Source organism: Xyrauchen texanus, chromosome 22 (assembly GCF_025860055.1).
Source record: "Xyrauchen texanus isolate HMW12.3.18 chromosome 22, RBS_HiC_50CHRs, whole genome shotgun sequence".
Taxonomy (NCBI): Eukaryota; Metazoa; Chordata; class Actinopteri; order Cypriniformes; family Catostomidae; genus Xyrauchen; species Xyrauchen texanus.
In genome coordinates this window covers 30575592-30593255 of record NC_068297.1, presented here as the reverse complement: position 1 = coordinate 30593255, position 17664 = coordinate 30575592, and the positions used below count along the sequence as shown (strand labels likewise).

Genomic DNA, 17664 nt, shown 5'->3' with positions numbered 1-17664 from the left:
GGCCAGCAAAGCCTTCTCTGCTGGCCTAACATGCCAAATATATACATATTTTTCATCCTTTCATTCTCAATCACCTTTTTGCCTATATATATTTGTAATCGCTTTCCACTCTTAATTCATCCACAAACAGAGAAAAACTAAAAGTTTATTCCTTTATGCTTACAAGCAAAGTGTGACAACTGTTTCATAAATCGCATGCCCGAAGCAGCAGGTGAGTCTGAGCTCCACCCCATCAGGCCTTCAGAATTTCCACAGAATCCCTCAACAGTACAAATGAATGAGTAACTAAAGTCAGATTGTCAGATTCATCAGCCAATCAGATTTATTTATTTGTTCGTGGTGGGTGTGATCTTTAGGATATGTCCCAGCTGAGGTCTTCTAGCTGGCCTTGAGTGACGCAATCACGCTTTAAGTGATGTACATAATTCAAGAGCGAAAGATCAAGCTGTCTGACGAGTCGGCTGTCATCACCATTGAGAAACAGATCTTTATGGATTTAAAAACACAAGATGTTCTGCATGACCGTGTGATTGCTGAATTTATTATACAGGAAAAGAGGACTGATTTTCACTTCAGGCAAATTGGTAAGTGCTTTTTGCATTGTTATAGCAACATCAGGAGTTTTATAAGTGTAAATTAAGCTGCTTGAGCATTCAGTGTCAGATCAAGTTTTGAAAATAGTGCTGCATTCCATTCAACTCGGAAAAGTCGGATTTTACAACTTCCTACTAGGAAAAGTGCAGAGATGGAATGCATCTTGATGACAGAATTACAACTTGTAGGCTCGTGCAGAAATTCTCAACTCTTTCACCGAGATGCAGGTGCATGATATCACACAAACATGTCCACACTCAGGGAGGTCTACAAAGTAAGTAATAAGCATTCGATAAATGAGTTATTTTTCACATTACATGATATTAAAGCTTGTTTAACAAACACCTGCAGAAACAGGTGTATAAAACTTTAGAATCTCTTTTGATAATCGTACACCTGAAGCCCAAATGCTAGCGCTGCAGTATTGTTTATCAGTTGGGTTGCTAGGAGACGTCACTAATGAGAGTCAAACCCCTGCTAAGCTAATCGGAGATATCAAGTAGGAATATCCCACATTCAACTTGAACGAAACGCAGCATAACCGTGTACCCTGACGAAATGAAATGTATTGCAAGCAACATTATATTGCAAATATTATTAGATTGATTTTTCCAGGTATTATAGACCTCCTTGTTAGATTCATATGAAAAATTATGATTTTTGAATGTCTGTTCTGGAGACATTTCCCAAAACAGTCATGCTGCAGTTCAAATTAGGCTTGCTTGAGCATTAAGTGTTGTTTCAAGTTCTGGCTTTCGTGAGTGGATGTGTTTTTAAAATGTCAATTGGTTTTATTAGTTAGCTGCGACTTATTCATTGTGAAACTGTGTTTTCTTAATGGCATGATTCACACTGAAGGCCTAGAATTTAAATGCACGACCCGCCACTGGTTAACTGTTCCTTTTTTGTGAGCAAATCTCAGTGAAAATGTCCTACCTTTCGACAGACATCACAAATAATAAATTGCAAAAGAAATGACGACAATCTGCACAACGTCTCCGTTATTTTGGCCTTGGTTTTTGAGTACAAGCGCAATGTAAGTAAACCATTCATTTTATTTTCTACCTGTTGAAAAACAAATTACAATTTTAAAAACTAGATGATTAAATATGTCAAAAAAGACACTCTTGCAAGAAACATTTGATACTTTATGTAAAATTGTGTTTTCACAACTTCTTACATTTATTACTTTTACATTTTTACATTAATTACACAACCTTAAACACAAATCTAAATTACTTAATTGTGGATGCATAATTTTCTTGTTTAAACAATTGCATTAAAATCAACATGACATCATTTTTATTAAATTATGGTACCCACATCCAAATTAAGCCTCCTGCTGAGAACAGGGAGGATTATTTCAACAGGAAGCTCTTCCACTCACTCCATCTAAAAGTCCTCTGTGATCGCAAAGGCCTCTTTCTAAATGTCTTCACTGGGTTCCCTGGTGCTGTGCATGATGCAAGAGTCCTAAAGTGGAGCACTATTTATGTGGAGCAGCTCTACCCACCTCCAGGTTGGTATATCATTGGAGATGGAGGTTATCCCTGCTTGTCTGCTCCCATCTGCCTGATGACCTCCTTCAGAGAACCTGTTCAAAATGCAGACCAGGTCAGGTACAACAGAAAATTGAGCAAAACCAGGTGTATTGTAGAAAGAGCTGTGAATTGTGGAACGATGAAGATAAGATGGCATTTAATCTTAAGGCATTAGAGGTCAAATCAGAAGGTCAATTTCTTCATCCACTACATGATGACAATTTTTATATAAATTGTACTATTAGAAGTAGCTGTTTTGATGAAATAAAGTTTTTGGCTCTTAGGTGAAAGCAGCCTTTGCAGCGGTAGTGATCTCTTGTGCTTTGCTGCACAATCTGTGCTTTACAAATGGGGACATCGTGGAGCCTGAAGTCATTGCAGAACCGAATGCACTGGATGTTAATGATAATGGTGCCATCCAGCAGGATGGTGGTGCAATGCAGCAGCTTGCTGGGGGAAAACCTCAGAAGTCAACTGGCAGATGCAGTGTCTGCCCCTGATGCTGTCATCCCTGCACTACTGGAATATGATTACGATGCATAATTGTCTGTCTGTCTATCTATCTTGTCCAGTTTCAAAATGTCACATTAAATGCTTGACAAGTTCAAATTAGTTAATGCAATATGAAACAATGAACAATCATATTTTGATGAATTAACTTTTTCCAAGATTCTAATATAATTAATAAATGCTGTAAAATCACTGTTTATTGTTAGTTCTGTAACATCTGAGAGGTCTCCCATCCACCAGAGGGAGCCCTCACCTGAATACTGAACTCTCTCACTTCCTGTTTCCTGCCGCATCAGTTCCTGCCATGTCACTTCCTGTTTGTTTGTATATAAGCCATGCACACTCACTTCACATTGCAAAGTATTGCCAGTTTACCTGCCTTACCAAGCGTTTACCTGTTGTTATCTTGTTCTGCTTCATGTTATGATCTTCTGCATGTTTATTGGAATTATGTTCTTGGATTACCCCTTTTGTATTGTTTGCCTTATTGGATTGATTACCTTTTGCCAACCTCTGCCTGAATTACCTCATGTTTGTGATTGCTGATTTGGATGTGTTCATTAAACTCTTCTGCAAAATGGATTCTAACCCAACCTCCGGTCTGAGTTCGTTAGAATACCTTGTATAAAATCTTTCAAGCATTGTATAGCCTTCATTTCTCAAAACAATACTTTTTTTTGCCATTTTGTACCTAATATTGACCTTAAGACATGCCAGGCTATTGCATACTGTCGCAACTCAAAAACAAACACAAACACAATGTTAAGCTTCATTTAATGAACTAAATAGCTTTCAACTGTTATTGATCTAATGGCAAGTGATTTTCTAATACCAAATGAGCAATTTATCATGAACACTCAAGGATAAGGTGTTGGAGTGATGGCTGCTGGAAATGGGGCCTGTCTAGATTTTATCAAAAATGACTTTTTTCAAATAGTGATGGTGCTGTTTTTTTACATCAGTAATGTCCTGACTATACTTTGTGATCCGTTGAATGCCACTTTAGTGAATTAAAGTACCAATTTACTTCCGCAAAATCTGTCCATTATTCCAAACTTTTGGCTGCCAGTGTATTAATTTCATATTGCCCAGCCCTACTGTGTACTTGTAGCCTTACTGTCATTAAGCAGCATGCAATTTGTGACTGCCATGTAAACAGACTCGTTTCCTAAAAGCATCATAAGCCTAATTAGATCGTAGAATCCATCTTACAATTCATCTTAGTTTTGCGGCCTGTTTCCCAAAAGCATCGTAATTTAGTACTTCAAAATGCTCGTAGATTAAGGAGTGCCCTGGAGTTGTAAGGACACTGTCTCATGCATACACCTGCAGGACAATCGTGAAATTACCCCTAATACAATTTAAACACCCATAGCTACGCTTTATGCTCATTTAATATCAGTATACATACGTGTTATTAGAGCCCGAGCAAAAAAGATTTGAAAAATTCGGAAGGGATTCTTGATATTTTAAATACTGTTGCCATGTCAATGCATAACATCTCATAATTACTTTTTGTGTGTATTCACATGTTTTGAGGTATTTTGCATGTTTACATTTTCAAGTGTATTGTTAATAAACATATTTCAACATTTTTATATAAATAAAATATAATAAAAATACCAACTGAAATGTAAAAATAATAGAAAACTATGTCATAAATGTAACCAAGGTCTGAGTGGCTTGTCCAATAGTGATCAGCCAAGCTTCATGAATGATTCCCAAAATAACACGACACATTTTCATGTGGTGTCTAGAAGACATCCCTCTTTCGTCCGTTATGTATATGAAGTGTGTGTAACTACATTCTTCAGTTAACTATAATTCTCATTCGTGTGTTAAACATCTCCAGTTCTTGATTTGGATTTTCTGTTTTGATTGCCAATCTGGTGCTGGAATATGTTATTTTGAATTTATGATAAATGTTTGTTGTAGCTGTTATCAGTGTTGTTTAGTGTCAGCACTTTTCCAGGAAATAGAAAAGAGAAAAATGTTTCTCATCATTGAGATTGCCTTCTCAGCCATATTGTTTGTGTGTATGTAGAGCATGTGTTTTGTCTTTATCTCTCTCTCGATTTGGAATCGCATGTCCAGATAGTTAACATGCAAGATCTCTCGATGATATCAGCGATGTGTCAGCGCTTTTCTCAGATCACGTCTTTGATAATTCATACATTGCTTTCATCGCTCATGGGAGCGAGCTCCGATTTGCCTATGATTTGAGGCTTTTGTCGGCAATCTCCACAAAACTGTCGGCGAGTGAAAATCGGCCTAAAATCGTGTAGTGTAAACGCTGCATTACAGTCTCTTCACTGGACTGTACTGCAGTTTAAAGTGTTTATGGATCGTTCCGCAGACAACACATTGATAAATATCTGTCCAAGATCATTCAGTATACAAAGAACTCAAGACAACACAAGCTGTGGAAAATCACATGTGATCTAGGAGATGTATACAGCTTTAGTCTAGCCCTCACAGCCTCATTGTCATTCCCATTAAAAATCAAAGATGGCGCTAGCATTTAAGTGCCTCACTGGAACTCAGAATTTTACTTTTTTATTCATTCAAAATACATTTGTGTTGTAATCAATATTATGCCACAAATGCTTTCGATTAAGCTTAACTTGTACTAACCTTGTAATATTCTAAACTGCTGATTTCAAATATTTTCTTTGATTGTAAATTTGATCAACCGTTTTGGAGATTTCTGTCATTTCCCATTCAATGTGATAGAGACTACATTTATGCTGCTTGTTTACACAGAAAATCGCTACCCGGGAGCGTTCCACAGATGGCCGCCGAGTGGACTGACTTACCTTGAACAAGACAGTGGACATTCTACACATTCTACCAGTTCTTGATTTTTTTTAAGCCGAAAATGTTCAAATTTTATGTTAATATTGAGGTAATATCTGTCCTAGAAGGAAAATATAAGGGACATTTGAAGTATTATAAGATTTGTTTTACTCATGCTGTACCTTCCAACAATTTTTTTGTTGTTGTTGTTTTTGTTCTTAATGGCTTCAGATGGACACACATTCAGATTTAAATATTTGTGTCTAGTCAGATTCCTAGCTACAACAAACCAGACAAACTATACCATTTGAATTGATAAAATCCCGCTCCCCAAGGGTCGAACAGCAGAGGGCACCTTTCTCTCAGATCTGACCAGCTCTCGTGAACGCGCTCGGACAGAAGTTCCGGAATGGAATGCTCGTTCACCCGCGTGCTGTTGCCAAGAGCGATAGCGTCGCGAACGAGCGCGCATGCAGCAAGCAGACGGATTAGAGGCACGTCACGAATCTGCAGAGATGCTGAAGGAGCCGCAAGAATAAAGGGACATTTACAAAAACACGCTGCTGTTTGTGCGTATGTCAGAGCAAAGGAAACCTCTCATCGTCCTCATAGATGGACAGTCCGCGTATTTATACCATTTGACGTCTTTAACATGATTTTAAATCGTATTTTGTGAGATTTAACAACCACACCCGGCGCTGAGAGGATCTGGATTGAGGTGAGAAACATGGATACACACGCACGGCTCTATGACATGCCGTCACTAACAGCTGCTCTAATAGTAATGCAGTTAAATGTGAAGGATAGTTCTGTTTTCCAAGCTCGTTTCCTGTGAAAGTAATATGTAAAGTGTATGATTGTGTGTGGAGCTCATTGTTGTGTTTTGTGTGTGTTGACTGTAACAACGCGAAATCTTCGAGCCGACATGAATAGATCAAATTTCAGCACAGCAGGCCGCTGCCATTAAACCAGTTCGTCCTTTAACAGACAAAATGTTCAAATTTACTCTGAGGAATAAAGGGCTGTGCTATTTATTAAGAAGAAAAGCAGTCTGCTCTGAAAGCAGCATTTGCAGTGCTCAGTTTCCAGGTGCAATGACCTGATAATTAAAACATGTCTCTCAGTCAAAAACATACAGTTCTTAAATACATTTGAATAGATTGGCTTTGTAAATTTAACTCATGATCGGCCTTTACTAGTTAGGCCTACCTTAACGTGTTAAAAGCATTACTGATGGCTATCAATCACTAAGCTCTTTAAACGCAGGAAAGCTTTAACTCTGTAGTGTCACATTCTTCTCATGAAGAAGTAATATGAAAAACAATATGCTTATTAATTTAGTATACACTTCTATTTTTTTCTTCTTTTTTGCATTTAAATAATTTCGGTGCCTTTCACTTCTCTCTGCTCTGTTTGTGTGCCCGTGAGTCTACGTGTTGAGATGAGGAAACGCCTACCCGCGAGTAAATATCCAATCACTATCAGTAGGGGTTCAATCTTCAGCTGGCTGGCAGGAGCCGCCACTGGCAGGTCACGTGACCTGTCAGTGGATGGCTGGCAGCTGCCAGTCTGAGCCTGGCAGGTCACGTGACCTGCCAGTGGCTGGCTAGTTGTCTGGCAGTCTGCCTTTGGCAAGTTTCAGAAACCATTGATTTTTGACAGTGTTTGTGTTTTGTGTTCCTCCCTTTCTAGCTCATTTATTATGCATCTGTTGATATGATTATGTTCTTTTGTATAATTGATGTTTTGGCGACTGTAATACCAATATAACCAGTCAAATGGCCGTGATCAGACTGGCAGTGTACAGACGCTTGCTGGACGCTCATCCAGTCAGTCGCGGCTGATCAGCGAGTATAACGCGTTGCCTGACACTCTCGCTCATAGGCGGAAATCGCGGGGGGGTCGGGGGGGTCAGGACCCCCCTATCTGAGGGTTGTCCCCCCCTAAAATATCATTAAAATATGTGTATTGTAAATAATATAATGATATATTCTTAAAATAATTGTTTAAGAAATAAAATAATACAAATGCAAATGGGTAACAACATAAAACCCCTTGGTGTCCCCTTCAAAAATTGCTCTTGAGAATTGTCATGTTTATTGTCCCCCCCCAACATTTTGATGAAATTTTCACCCCTGCTCTCGCTGCAAGGAAATAAATTGTTTTCTTATTATGAACATAATATGCATTTATTTATTTGTATGATTGATGTTTTAGAGAATTTTATCCCAATTAAAGCAATCAAATGGCCCTGATCATGACTGGTTGCTTACTGTTACTGTTGCCTGCCTCTCATTCTAAGGATATAAACCTAATTTGCGGATACTGCCATTAGTTGTGACGTTGTGTTTAATCCTTGTGAAAAAGTTGTGTAATAATGTAGATGCAGAGTAGCCTATAAAAACGTGAATTAATCCCATTAACATGACTATTTGTCGTTGCTTTGACCATTTTCTGACACCAGGACAAAATACAGCGATGCTTTAAAATAATTCGATAAAAGAAAGCTTTTTAATAATTCAATAAAAGAATGCCAACTTTAACGGTAAAATCACTTAGCACAGTATCACTATTTTCAAATTTACAAAGACTATTTACAAATAAAACCCAAGAAACAAAATCTATTTACAAATAAAAAACAAGAATCAATATAGGCCACTGCTTGTCGCACTAAAACTATTATTCCACACACACACAGTGTGCAGCTGCAAAGGCCATTTCCGCTTGGAATCTGTGGAACCCCTCTGTCTTTCTTAGAATCAGAATGGTTATCTATAATCAAGGAAAAAACACAGTCATTAAAATCTTATCACACATTAGAATCTGTGCTTTAAATGTACAATTGGTAACTGCATAATTCACACATTATATATCAAATATCAATCATTAGCTCTTGAATTATTATTGTGTTCTTCACAAAACGTGATTTACCTCAGGTGTCATGACTTCCATAGCATACGAAGGGCTACATAAATCTGTTTTTTCCAATGCCAAAACACTGTACACCTTGTCAATGATTCCCTCAGTCTATGACAAACAACAATGTGGATATTTCACTTATCAGTGTTCTAAGAATAATATATCTAAGAATAATTTCATTACATTCCAATAGTTTCAGATTATAATGAATGTCAAGATATTGATTATCTGTAACAGTATGAATCTATAAAAATCAGTAATTGTGGTAAGATGTCACCTCATGTTGCAAGAACCAAGTTAATGTAAAACATTATTTTTATTCCAAATAAATATTATTTTACCTGTTCTTGATCAAAAACAGAGATCCGTAGGTTACATTGGTTTTTCAGTTTGGGTGCATAACTGGGATGTTTATGTAAAAACATTCTGTGTGATCTAACAGCACCAGATGTGAGGTCATGATGAAGTTTCTACAAAAAAAAAAGTTTTTTTACAGCACAATATAAATGATCAATGTGCTACATATGTTGATCCTAAATGTAATTATTACATGTTTCATACAAACATGTTTATGTGCTATTTTATTTAAAATTTCCAGAACAATTACCCCAATTTCTTCATCCTCCACAACTGTATCAACCAAAAGTCCCTGTTTCAAAGCTGTGAGGGTGCTGTAAAATAGACATACGCATTAAAAGCAGTTCAGTGAGCTTTTGTTTTATATTATGGTTCTGTTGCTTACCTTTGAAAATAATATGGTTGTTGATCACATCCACAGCTGAAGGGCGTGTCTTTGTGAATTGTTGTAGGGTCTATGCCAGCACAATCAGTGTGTAACCATTTGTTGCACAGATCACACTGAACCCACTTCATCCGTTTGATGTGTGGATGCAGGGTTCTAAAAACATATACATTATTGTAAAGTCAAAGCAGCAATATTCATTTACACTAAAACTTGCAATTTGTGTGGTATACTACTTACTTATTTCCTGTGTTTTGATAAACACATGCTTTTATGTCCTGAGCCATGCAGGTGTTGGTCTCTATTTCACCTTCCTCTCTTTCTCCAATTGCAGTCGGAAAGTCCTGTCCAGTATTACATATGAGTTTTAATATTGTTTTTTTTTTTTGTCCAATTCTATTGAAATTCTTAATTCCTGTTTGTCTTACTTCAGTCGTCACATCTTTCAACATGCTTGTGGCATGGTAAACACGCAGGTGTACTATCTGACAAGTTTGCAGCACTTCAGAAGACATTTTCAGGTTTTTGGCTTCCATTTCAGCTGCCTTTAAAACCAAAAAACAATGAAGCGGTTAACAGGCCAAAATAGCACATTTTAAAAACATTTTAATAGTGAAGTGAGAAATAAACCTTACAGTGCAAACAAATACCCCACAGTTCACACCATCTCGCTGCATCCACTGTTCTGGATTGCAAACAGTCCAGCCATCCAGTGACCCATGTTTTTGGAAAGCCTCTCTTTACAGATTTTAGATTACAACAGAGCTCTCATGTCATGCATCTTTCACATCTTCTATATATTAGTAATATAATGTTAACCTTTTTATGCTACACTACAGATGAGAAATGAATTACCTCAGAATCTCCATGTCATTTCTTTCAATAGAATTGTAGATCTCCATTGAATCATAAATACGCACTTGTTTTCCAGCGACATCGAAAACCTGTGAATAAATCATATAAATAAAAAAGTTACAGTCAGCATATCAATTAAATGTTACAGCACAACCGAGTTTCTTGTAAACCTTACCCAGAGTATAAAGTGGTTTCCCCGTTCGGGTGTATTACCACCAACGATTCTTGGGAGCAGGATTTTTTGAGCATTCTACAGTGGAAACACACACACACACACACACAAACACATATATATATATATATATATATATATATATATATATATGTGAAAACCCTCAATTGTTATATAATTACTCAAGTATATACCTCAAGATCTTGCACATGTGACCTTGAAATGGCTTTGTTTTTTGTCCACTCTCTGAACCACAAAATGTACACATCTGTGTATAAGGCAACAACCTGCGCATGAAGTGAACTGAAATTAATTATACTATGTTTTTAACATTCACAGAGCAATATGACAAATCTCATGAGACAATTGCATATCTGCAAAGACCATTGAATAGTCAGTTACTTACATTCTGAGTTTCTGCTGCAATTTGAGCAAGACGACAGTTCACGGCCTTTAAATAAATGACAGACTTTAATATACAAACAAATTAGATGAGTACATTGTGAATGTGAGTGTAGTTATATTACATGAACTGTGTGCAGTGTCATGTACTGAGTTCCTAATAAAGAATTGTAAAGCAAACATAAGAACATTGTAAGCACACTTACATTATCATTTAACCAAGGCATGTTCTTGTTTGGGTCTTCCTCTAAAAGAGAAGAGGGGCAAACACTTCTTAAGTCTGCAATATACAGTGTTGCATATGCTGAAAATCTGTGAATTATTTGTTTCTCTCTCCTCCAGGAAATGTAAAGTTGTTTCAGCTTGTCCTGTAGTTCAAAAACAGAACCCATTCATTGCATGTAAATGAAGCAGAAAATACTACAGGTGTAGTTTTTGTTACTGTAAAAATATTCCTTGGAAGTTTAACATACAAAAAGCCAGTCTGTACCTTATTTTGTTCACTTATAGGAAACAATGACACAGTGAAACTCTCCATATCTTCCTCAACTTTGTCTGGTTCAGCTTGCGGGTCAGTTAATGACTTTGCAGATGTTCTTTGGTACATCTCTGCAATGATATGATTGTATTGAGATACAATGAAAAGTGTATGTTAATAAAATGTATAGTACTACATGAACTTTTATTTCATGAACTATATTACCTTTGTCTGTTTCCTCATCCACACCTATTAATAGGTGTCCATGTAGCCCTAGGTGCACATCTTTTTGGGACATTTTTTGAATGTCCTGCAAGAAGTTATTATTGATCCTCTGGTTGTGCAGATGGAAACACAGCCGCAAGGCGAACATGTAATGAATGTCCTTCAGTTGGCAGAGGAAATACCTGCTAGTTGACAGCTCTTTGTTGATTTGCTCTGCTGAAGACGAATTAACAATACAGGCAAGATCTGGAAAAAGTTTTATGCTCCTCAGTCTCTCTTCAGGCCTTTTTTGGTTTTTCTCATGAAAACGGTCATAGAGGGAGTACCGTTCACGAGTTCCAGTCAGAGGGTGAGGGCAGGTGAATCTGTCACTTGTTTGGTCTTCGTGTATATTTGGCCCCATGGAGCTTCGAAGGGTATTCACCCATTCTTTCTGCACTGTAAGTTTTTTTTCCAATGCAGCAGAAATGTTTTCTGATGTTGGAGCACATAGCCTGCCATCATGTGGCTGAAAAAACTTTTGATGAGTCCTATTATTCACATGTCTGGCAACACGTCCAGCTATATCTGAGATGAAGACCGTGGGTGGACATTTAAAACTCAGGAGACCATCTCCATGGTCTCGGGCAGATTCCTGCCACCACAGGGGTGACTGATAGTAAACCACACCATGGGTGCACCCAAGATGCAGTACCCCTCCTGTGGGGAAAAAATAGGGAAAATGCAGAACAATTGCTAATTTCATGTAATGCGTTTTCACAATGAGTTATATAGTTTGGCAGTCAAATGTACAATATAAATATGTTTTTTTCATTAACTGGCAGTCAATAATGTATATGATTCATAATCAATCAGGGCAAAATGGTTATGATAGATGGAGGTAACATTAGTGCTTTTGTCTTCTGTGGGACTTGTTAGTATGATAGTTTTCTTTTCTTTTATTAAACTGCTGCATTTATATACTTTTTTCTTCCTGCTTCCCTTCCCTTGTGTTCTTAATGTCCAGATATATAAAAAAAAATGTATTGTCCATTCTGTACCATGCTTGTAATTGTCTACATTTGTATCTTACCTCCTGCTTTGTGAAGCTTCACAAACATTTTTGGATATATATCCTTATACAACAGAAGTTCCTCAAGCCTATTAATGAGGTCAGACTGTGATCCACTTGCTGAAATGCCTAGAGCATTGCATGCCATTGTAAGATCTTCTCTTCGAGGCTAATAGTGATGGGGGAAAACATGCAGATGGTTATAAAAAATAATAATAATTTGGGCAAATGACAAATTGAGTCCAAAGTGTCATCTCTACTGAAAGTAATACATTAAACCTATAAATAACATATTTTATAGTTTTTTAATAGAATAAGAATCAGCAAACAGCAAATTGTATTACCCCTTTGAGCTCTAATACTTGCAAAATTCGGTCCTCATCAAATTCCGCATCTGTCCTCTTTGTCCACAATCTGTCTTTCTGGGAGAGGCCTTTCAAAATCTCAGTCTTGGGTATGACATCAGATATTCTTGAGTATTGACCAATCCATGGTGTAAAGGCAGAATATGTCAGGGAGCTAGAAAATGGGTTTTGAGATGACCCTGAGGGAGGGAGGAAGGGAGGGAGTGAGTGGATGAGTTAGTGACTGAGTGAGGAAGTAGGGAGAGAAGGAATGAAGGACGTATGGGAGGGAGGGAAGGAATTGTAAATCAAATTTAAAGCAAGTAGGCATAATAATGTTTAAGAAGTACAGTATATTAAACAGCTTAGCTTACCATCACAAAGTCCTGTTGCAATTATCTCTTTCTCAAGGTTTTCCCATCTAGATGAAACATTCACCTGTGTGTCTTGTGAAGTGGTGTTTGTCAGGTCTGGTCGTCTCATGAGATGCACTATACAGAAAGAGTAAGTATTTTATGAGCAGACAGTGGAAACTGTTGTTGCCAACATTTGAGTGTAAAGCATTTTTTTCATGAATGGGTACACTGAATTCCTACCTGGTAAGTCAAAGGCCACTTTCCAGTTGGCGTCAGCAATCAAAATAGGAGGATGATGGCCACAGCGATAACAAAAGTAATTGTAGGTGTAGCTCCTCAAAGCAGAGAAGTGGTAAAAAGCTTTCCTTATTGTGTTGTGAGGAATGTACACTTTGCTGTGTTCCCCCAATGTACGCAAAAAACGTCCGACAGCAATGTGGTTCTGTTGCAGGTATAGACAAATTTACATTGTAGGTAGGCCAATGAGCAAGATAATGTTCAGGTAAATATTAAATCATGTTGCCTAAAATTCACTGATTTTCTTTTTTTTTTTACTTACCGAAAGACCTGTTGTCAAAAGTGAGCACAGAGGGATTGTGAGGAACACTTTGTTATTGAAATTGTGAAATCCAGAATCATATTCTTGGAATCTGACTGGGGTTCCACAAACAGGGCATTCCTTAATGTACACTGCAACACCTGAACAAAATATACATAAATAAAATATATATAATTATATACAACAACAATATGTTTCCACTACAACTCATTAAGTGTTACACATACCTCTGTGCACAGAAAACAAAGCATAAATGGTTGCATGCTTTGTCTTCAGGATTGCTTCACTGAGGTCAGGGTAGCATGGTCCGGGGCAGTAAGGGCATTGTGTCTCTTTAGGCACAAAGCTTTCAGGTATCGTCATTTCCGTTAATATGAGGTCTTGTGGAAGATTTTCTGGAATTCTCTTGCACCTCAAAAAGTACTCTGTAATTTTAATCACTGCTGATGCTGTCTCATTTGATGGTTTTGATTCATCATCCCTCTCTTGATCTTTCTCCTCAAGGTCCTCTATTTCTTCAGGACTTGCATTTGAATGTTCTCTCAGTAATGATGGACGCTCCTGGAATATCCACCACATGCATACGTGTCTGTGGACACAACTCACTCTGTGTTTACTGCCCCTACATTGACAGTGCCATCTACCAGACATTGTGTCAAATGTCACAATTGTTCGCCCAAGCTGACACCAGTTGTCTTTGAGGTTAGTAAATACTGAAAAGTAAATGTAAGTCTGTGACAGGCCATATTCCCCCCAAAAAATAGGTACGACACAATCAACCTCCTCTTCACTGGCCTTCAAATGCAAGTCCTTACATTCCTGGGCTCTTGACTTTGAAATTAGTCCTTTGTCTAACATTTGCTCCAAAGATGCAGAGTTTATTGTTTGTGGAGGAATGTAGCGTTGTGCGGAGATAGTTCTTCGAAGGTGGTGGCATTCAGTTCCAGGGTGTCCACTCTGGGCTGCTATCTTTGCCATGTCTCTGCAAATATCTGACTCACAGTATATTTGTCCTAGGAGTAGAGATTTCTTGACATGGACTGGCACTCTTGGCCCATGTAGTTCCTTTGGTGTGACGTATAGTGCATTTTTTTTATCTATGCAAAGCATAGGTTGCTCCAAGCCATGTTGCATTTTCTCATGCCTCTTCAGATTGGATGTGTTGGAAAAGTCAGCTCTGCATTTATGACATTTGAAACGACTCTTTGGGGATTCTGTCTGCAAAACTCCATGGGTTTCTTGTTGCATTTGTGTATTAGCTTGCTCCTCTGAAAGTCTGTCCTCGGAAACACAATCTTTTTGCTCATGGGTGGGTTGTTGGGTCACTATGAAATGAAGAACAAAAAAAAGATGTAGCATTCCAAAATGGATTGCTAAAACAAGCAACTGAACTGATGTTACAGAGAAATTGTCAAACCTGATGATTTTTGTGTCACTTCATAACCTATGAATCCAGAGAAAAAAATTGTTATTAGTACCAGTTCTATGAAATTATGATTGATTAATATTATTGTATAATAAATACAGCTACATATACAAAATTATAAAGTAAACTGTGCTAGGTGAAAGTAAAAAATATCACAAACCATGTTTTTTTAGATGAGCCTTGAAATCCCCTGCTCTTGCTAAAGTACTTCTGCACTTTGGGCAATGCCAGTGACTCCGACCTAGCACCCCATCAGTGCAGTAGCAGGGTATAATCAACTTCACTATAATAATGTACATAAAAACACACAGTAAGAAACGTCTAACAAGAAGATCCACTGATAAATTAATAGAGTAAATTACCAGTTTTTGCTTCTTTGTAAAATATTGCATATCTAAAATGCCGCTGTAACAGATGTGCCTGTGTCAGTGTGACTGCAGTCCTGCAATAAGGACAGTTAGTGTCTTCACTGAGACTATATAGTTCATCCTCTGAGGCAAACACAAATTGCCTCTCTGAAAAAGAAAGATAGATTTGAATTTTACAATTTTGTATACAGCTACATGATATTAAAAAAAAACTGTATTTGATCAATTTAAAGTGTAAATAAAGTGCTTATTATAGCACAGACCATCTCTTTTAAAACATAATGTCCAGGGGTGTCATGAAAAGTAAATGTCTTTATGATAATGTTGCAATACATCTGTGTGACAAACCCAAAATGCACCCTTTACCTTAATGTTTACCTTTTATTTTAGATTGGTGTTTGCGTTCATTCAGAAACGAAACGAGAATGAGAATGTTAAGGTCACAACAAATAATAAATTTTTAACCGCCACCAATTTAGTTACATTATAATGTAATGTTTTGTCTTAAGGTTAATATGTAAACATTACATTGTGCAGATGTTTTAAAGCACCTAACCCGACCCCTGAAACGCAAAGGTTAGGTCATAGGGCAAAAGAATGGGTTGCAGTCATTAGAAAAAATATGTAAATGTAAATGTACTTTACTTGCCTGCCATGATTGTGGATTGTGTAAATTCAGAGACCTACTGAACAAAAGTAAATAAGGATACAAAAAATACATTCCATATACTTATAAAAATCTGAAACAAGCGACATCATTAATATGAATACATAATCTTAAGTCATCATAATTGTTATCATTTATAATTAAGGTTTCCGGTAAAGTTCTGGAAGTCTGCGATACATATATTATTGAAGTGGCAACATACAAGGCTACAATTAAGACGAAACTTAGCCTACCTGTCAAATTCTGATATAGATTACAATTGTTTACGTAGCATACGTCAATTATAGGCTAAATTCTTTTAATCCCGTTTACCTCACAATTCTTTCTTTCTTCACAAGATACCGCCGTTTAGTGGGGTTGGGTGGGTAGGCGATTCAAACAGTCAGATCCCGGCACACACGTGACGTTACAAACAAGTTTATCTAAATATTTAGTTAAATTCATTATTAAAATATATATATGTATGTAGTTCACAATATAGTTATTGAATATAATTAGATAATTAGTGAAAGTGTTTAACCATTAGGGAACAATAGAGAAAGATTCACTCACTGTTAGGCCTACTCTGTGAATAGATGGATACAGCGTCCAGCAAGCGTCTGTAAGCTGCCAGTCTGATCACGGCCATTTGACTGGTTATATTGGTATTACAGTCCCCAAAACATCAATTATACAAAAGAATAGATGCATGACATTATATTCATAATAAGAAAACAATTTATTTCCTTGCAGCGAGAGTGTCAGGCAACGCGTTATACTCGCTGATCAGCCGCGACTGACTGGATGAGCGTCCAGCAAGCGTCTGTACACTGCCAGTCTGATCACGGCCATTTGACTGGTTATATTGGTATTACAGTCCCCAAAACATCAATTATACAAAAGAATAGATGCATGACATTATATTCATAATAAGAAAACAATTTATTTCCTTGCAGCGAGAGTGTCAGGCAACGCGTTATACTCGCTGATCAGCCGCGACTGACTGGATGAGCGTCCAGCAAGCGTCTGTAAGCTGCCAGTCTGATCACGGCCATTTGACTGGTTATATTGGTATTACAGTCCCCAAAACATCAATTATACAAAAGAATAGATGCATGACATTATATTCATAATAAGAAAACAATTTATTTCCTTGCAGCGAGAGTGTCAGGCAACGCGTTATACTCGCTGATCAGCCGCGACTGACTGGATGAGCGTCCAGCAAGCGTCTGTAAGCTGCCAGTCTGATCACGGCCATTTGACTGGTTATATTGGTATTACAGTCCCCAAAACATCAATTATACAAAAGAATAGATGCATGACATTATATTCATAATAAGAAAACAATTTATTTCCTTGCAGCGAGAGTGTCAGGCAACGCGTTATACTCGCTGATCAGCCGCGACTGACTGGATGAGCGTCCAGCAAGCGTCTGTACACTGCCAGTCTGATCACGGCCATTTGACTGGTTATATTGGTATTACAGTCCCCAAAACATCAATTATACAAAAGAATAGATGCATGACATTATATTCATAATAAGAAAACAATTTATTTCCTTGCAGCGAGAGTGTCAGGCAACGCGTTATACTCGCTGATCAGCCGCGACTGACTGGATGAGCGTCCAGCAAGCGTCTGTAAGCTGCCAGTCTGATCACGGCCATTTGACTGGTTATATTG

General features: G+C 37.5%; 2 protein-coding genes across 2 annotated transcripts in view; one reads left to right on the top strand and one right to left on the bottom strand.

The window, feature by feature from the left end:
- The first annotated feature begins 5939 nt into the window (after positions 1-5939).
- The window catches only part of LOC127662752 (tau-tubulin kinase 2-like), a 31591-nt gene continuing 19866 nt past the window's right edge, over positions 5940-17664 (top strand). Inside the window, exon 1 of the mRNA XM_052154056.1 lies at positions 5940-6159. The gene's annotated coding sequence lies outside the window, so the exon portion shown is untranslated. The remainder of the gene's footprint in view (positions 6160-17664) is intronic.
- On the bottom strand, positions 13755-14792 carry LOC127662694 (uncharacterized). The gene has a single exon (XM_052153985.1). It carries the CDS (start codon positions 14790-14792, stop codon positions 13755-13757), a length of 1038 nt encoding a protein of 345 aa, XP_052009945.1.

Bases quoted from the DNA above. Each gene is read 5' to 3' on its own strand.
- LOC127662694 (XM_052153985.1), bottom strand. From the start codon at position 14,792: ATGCAACAAGAAACCCATGGAGTTTTGCAGACAGAATCCCCAAAGAGT.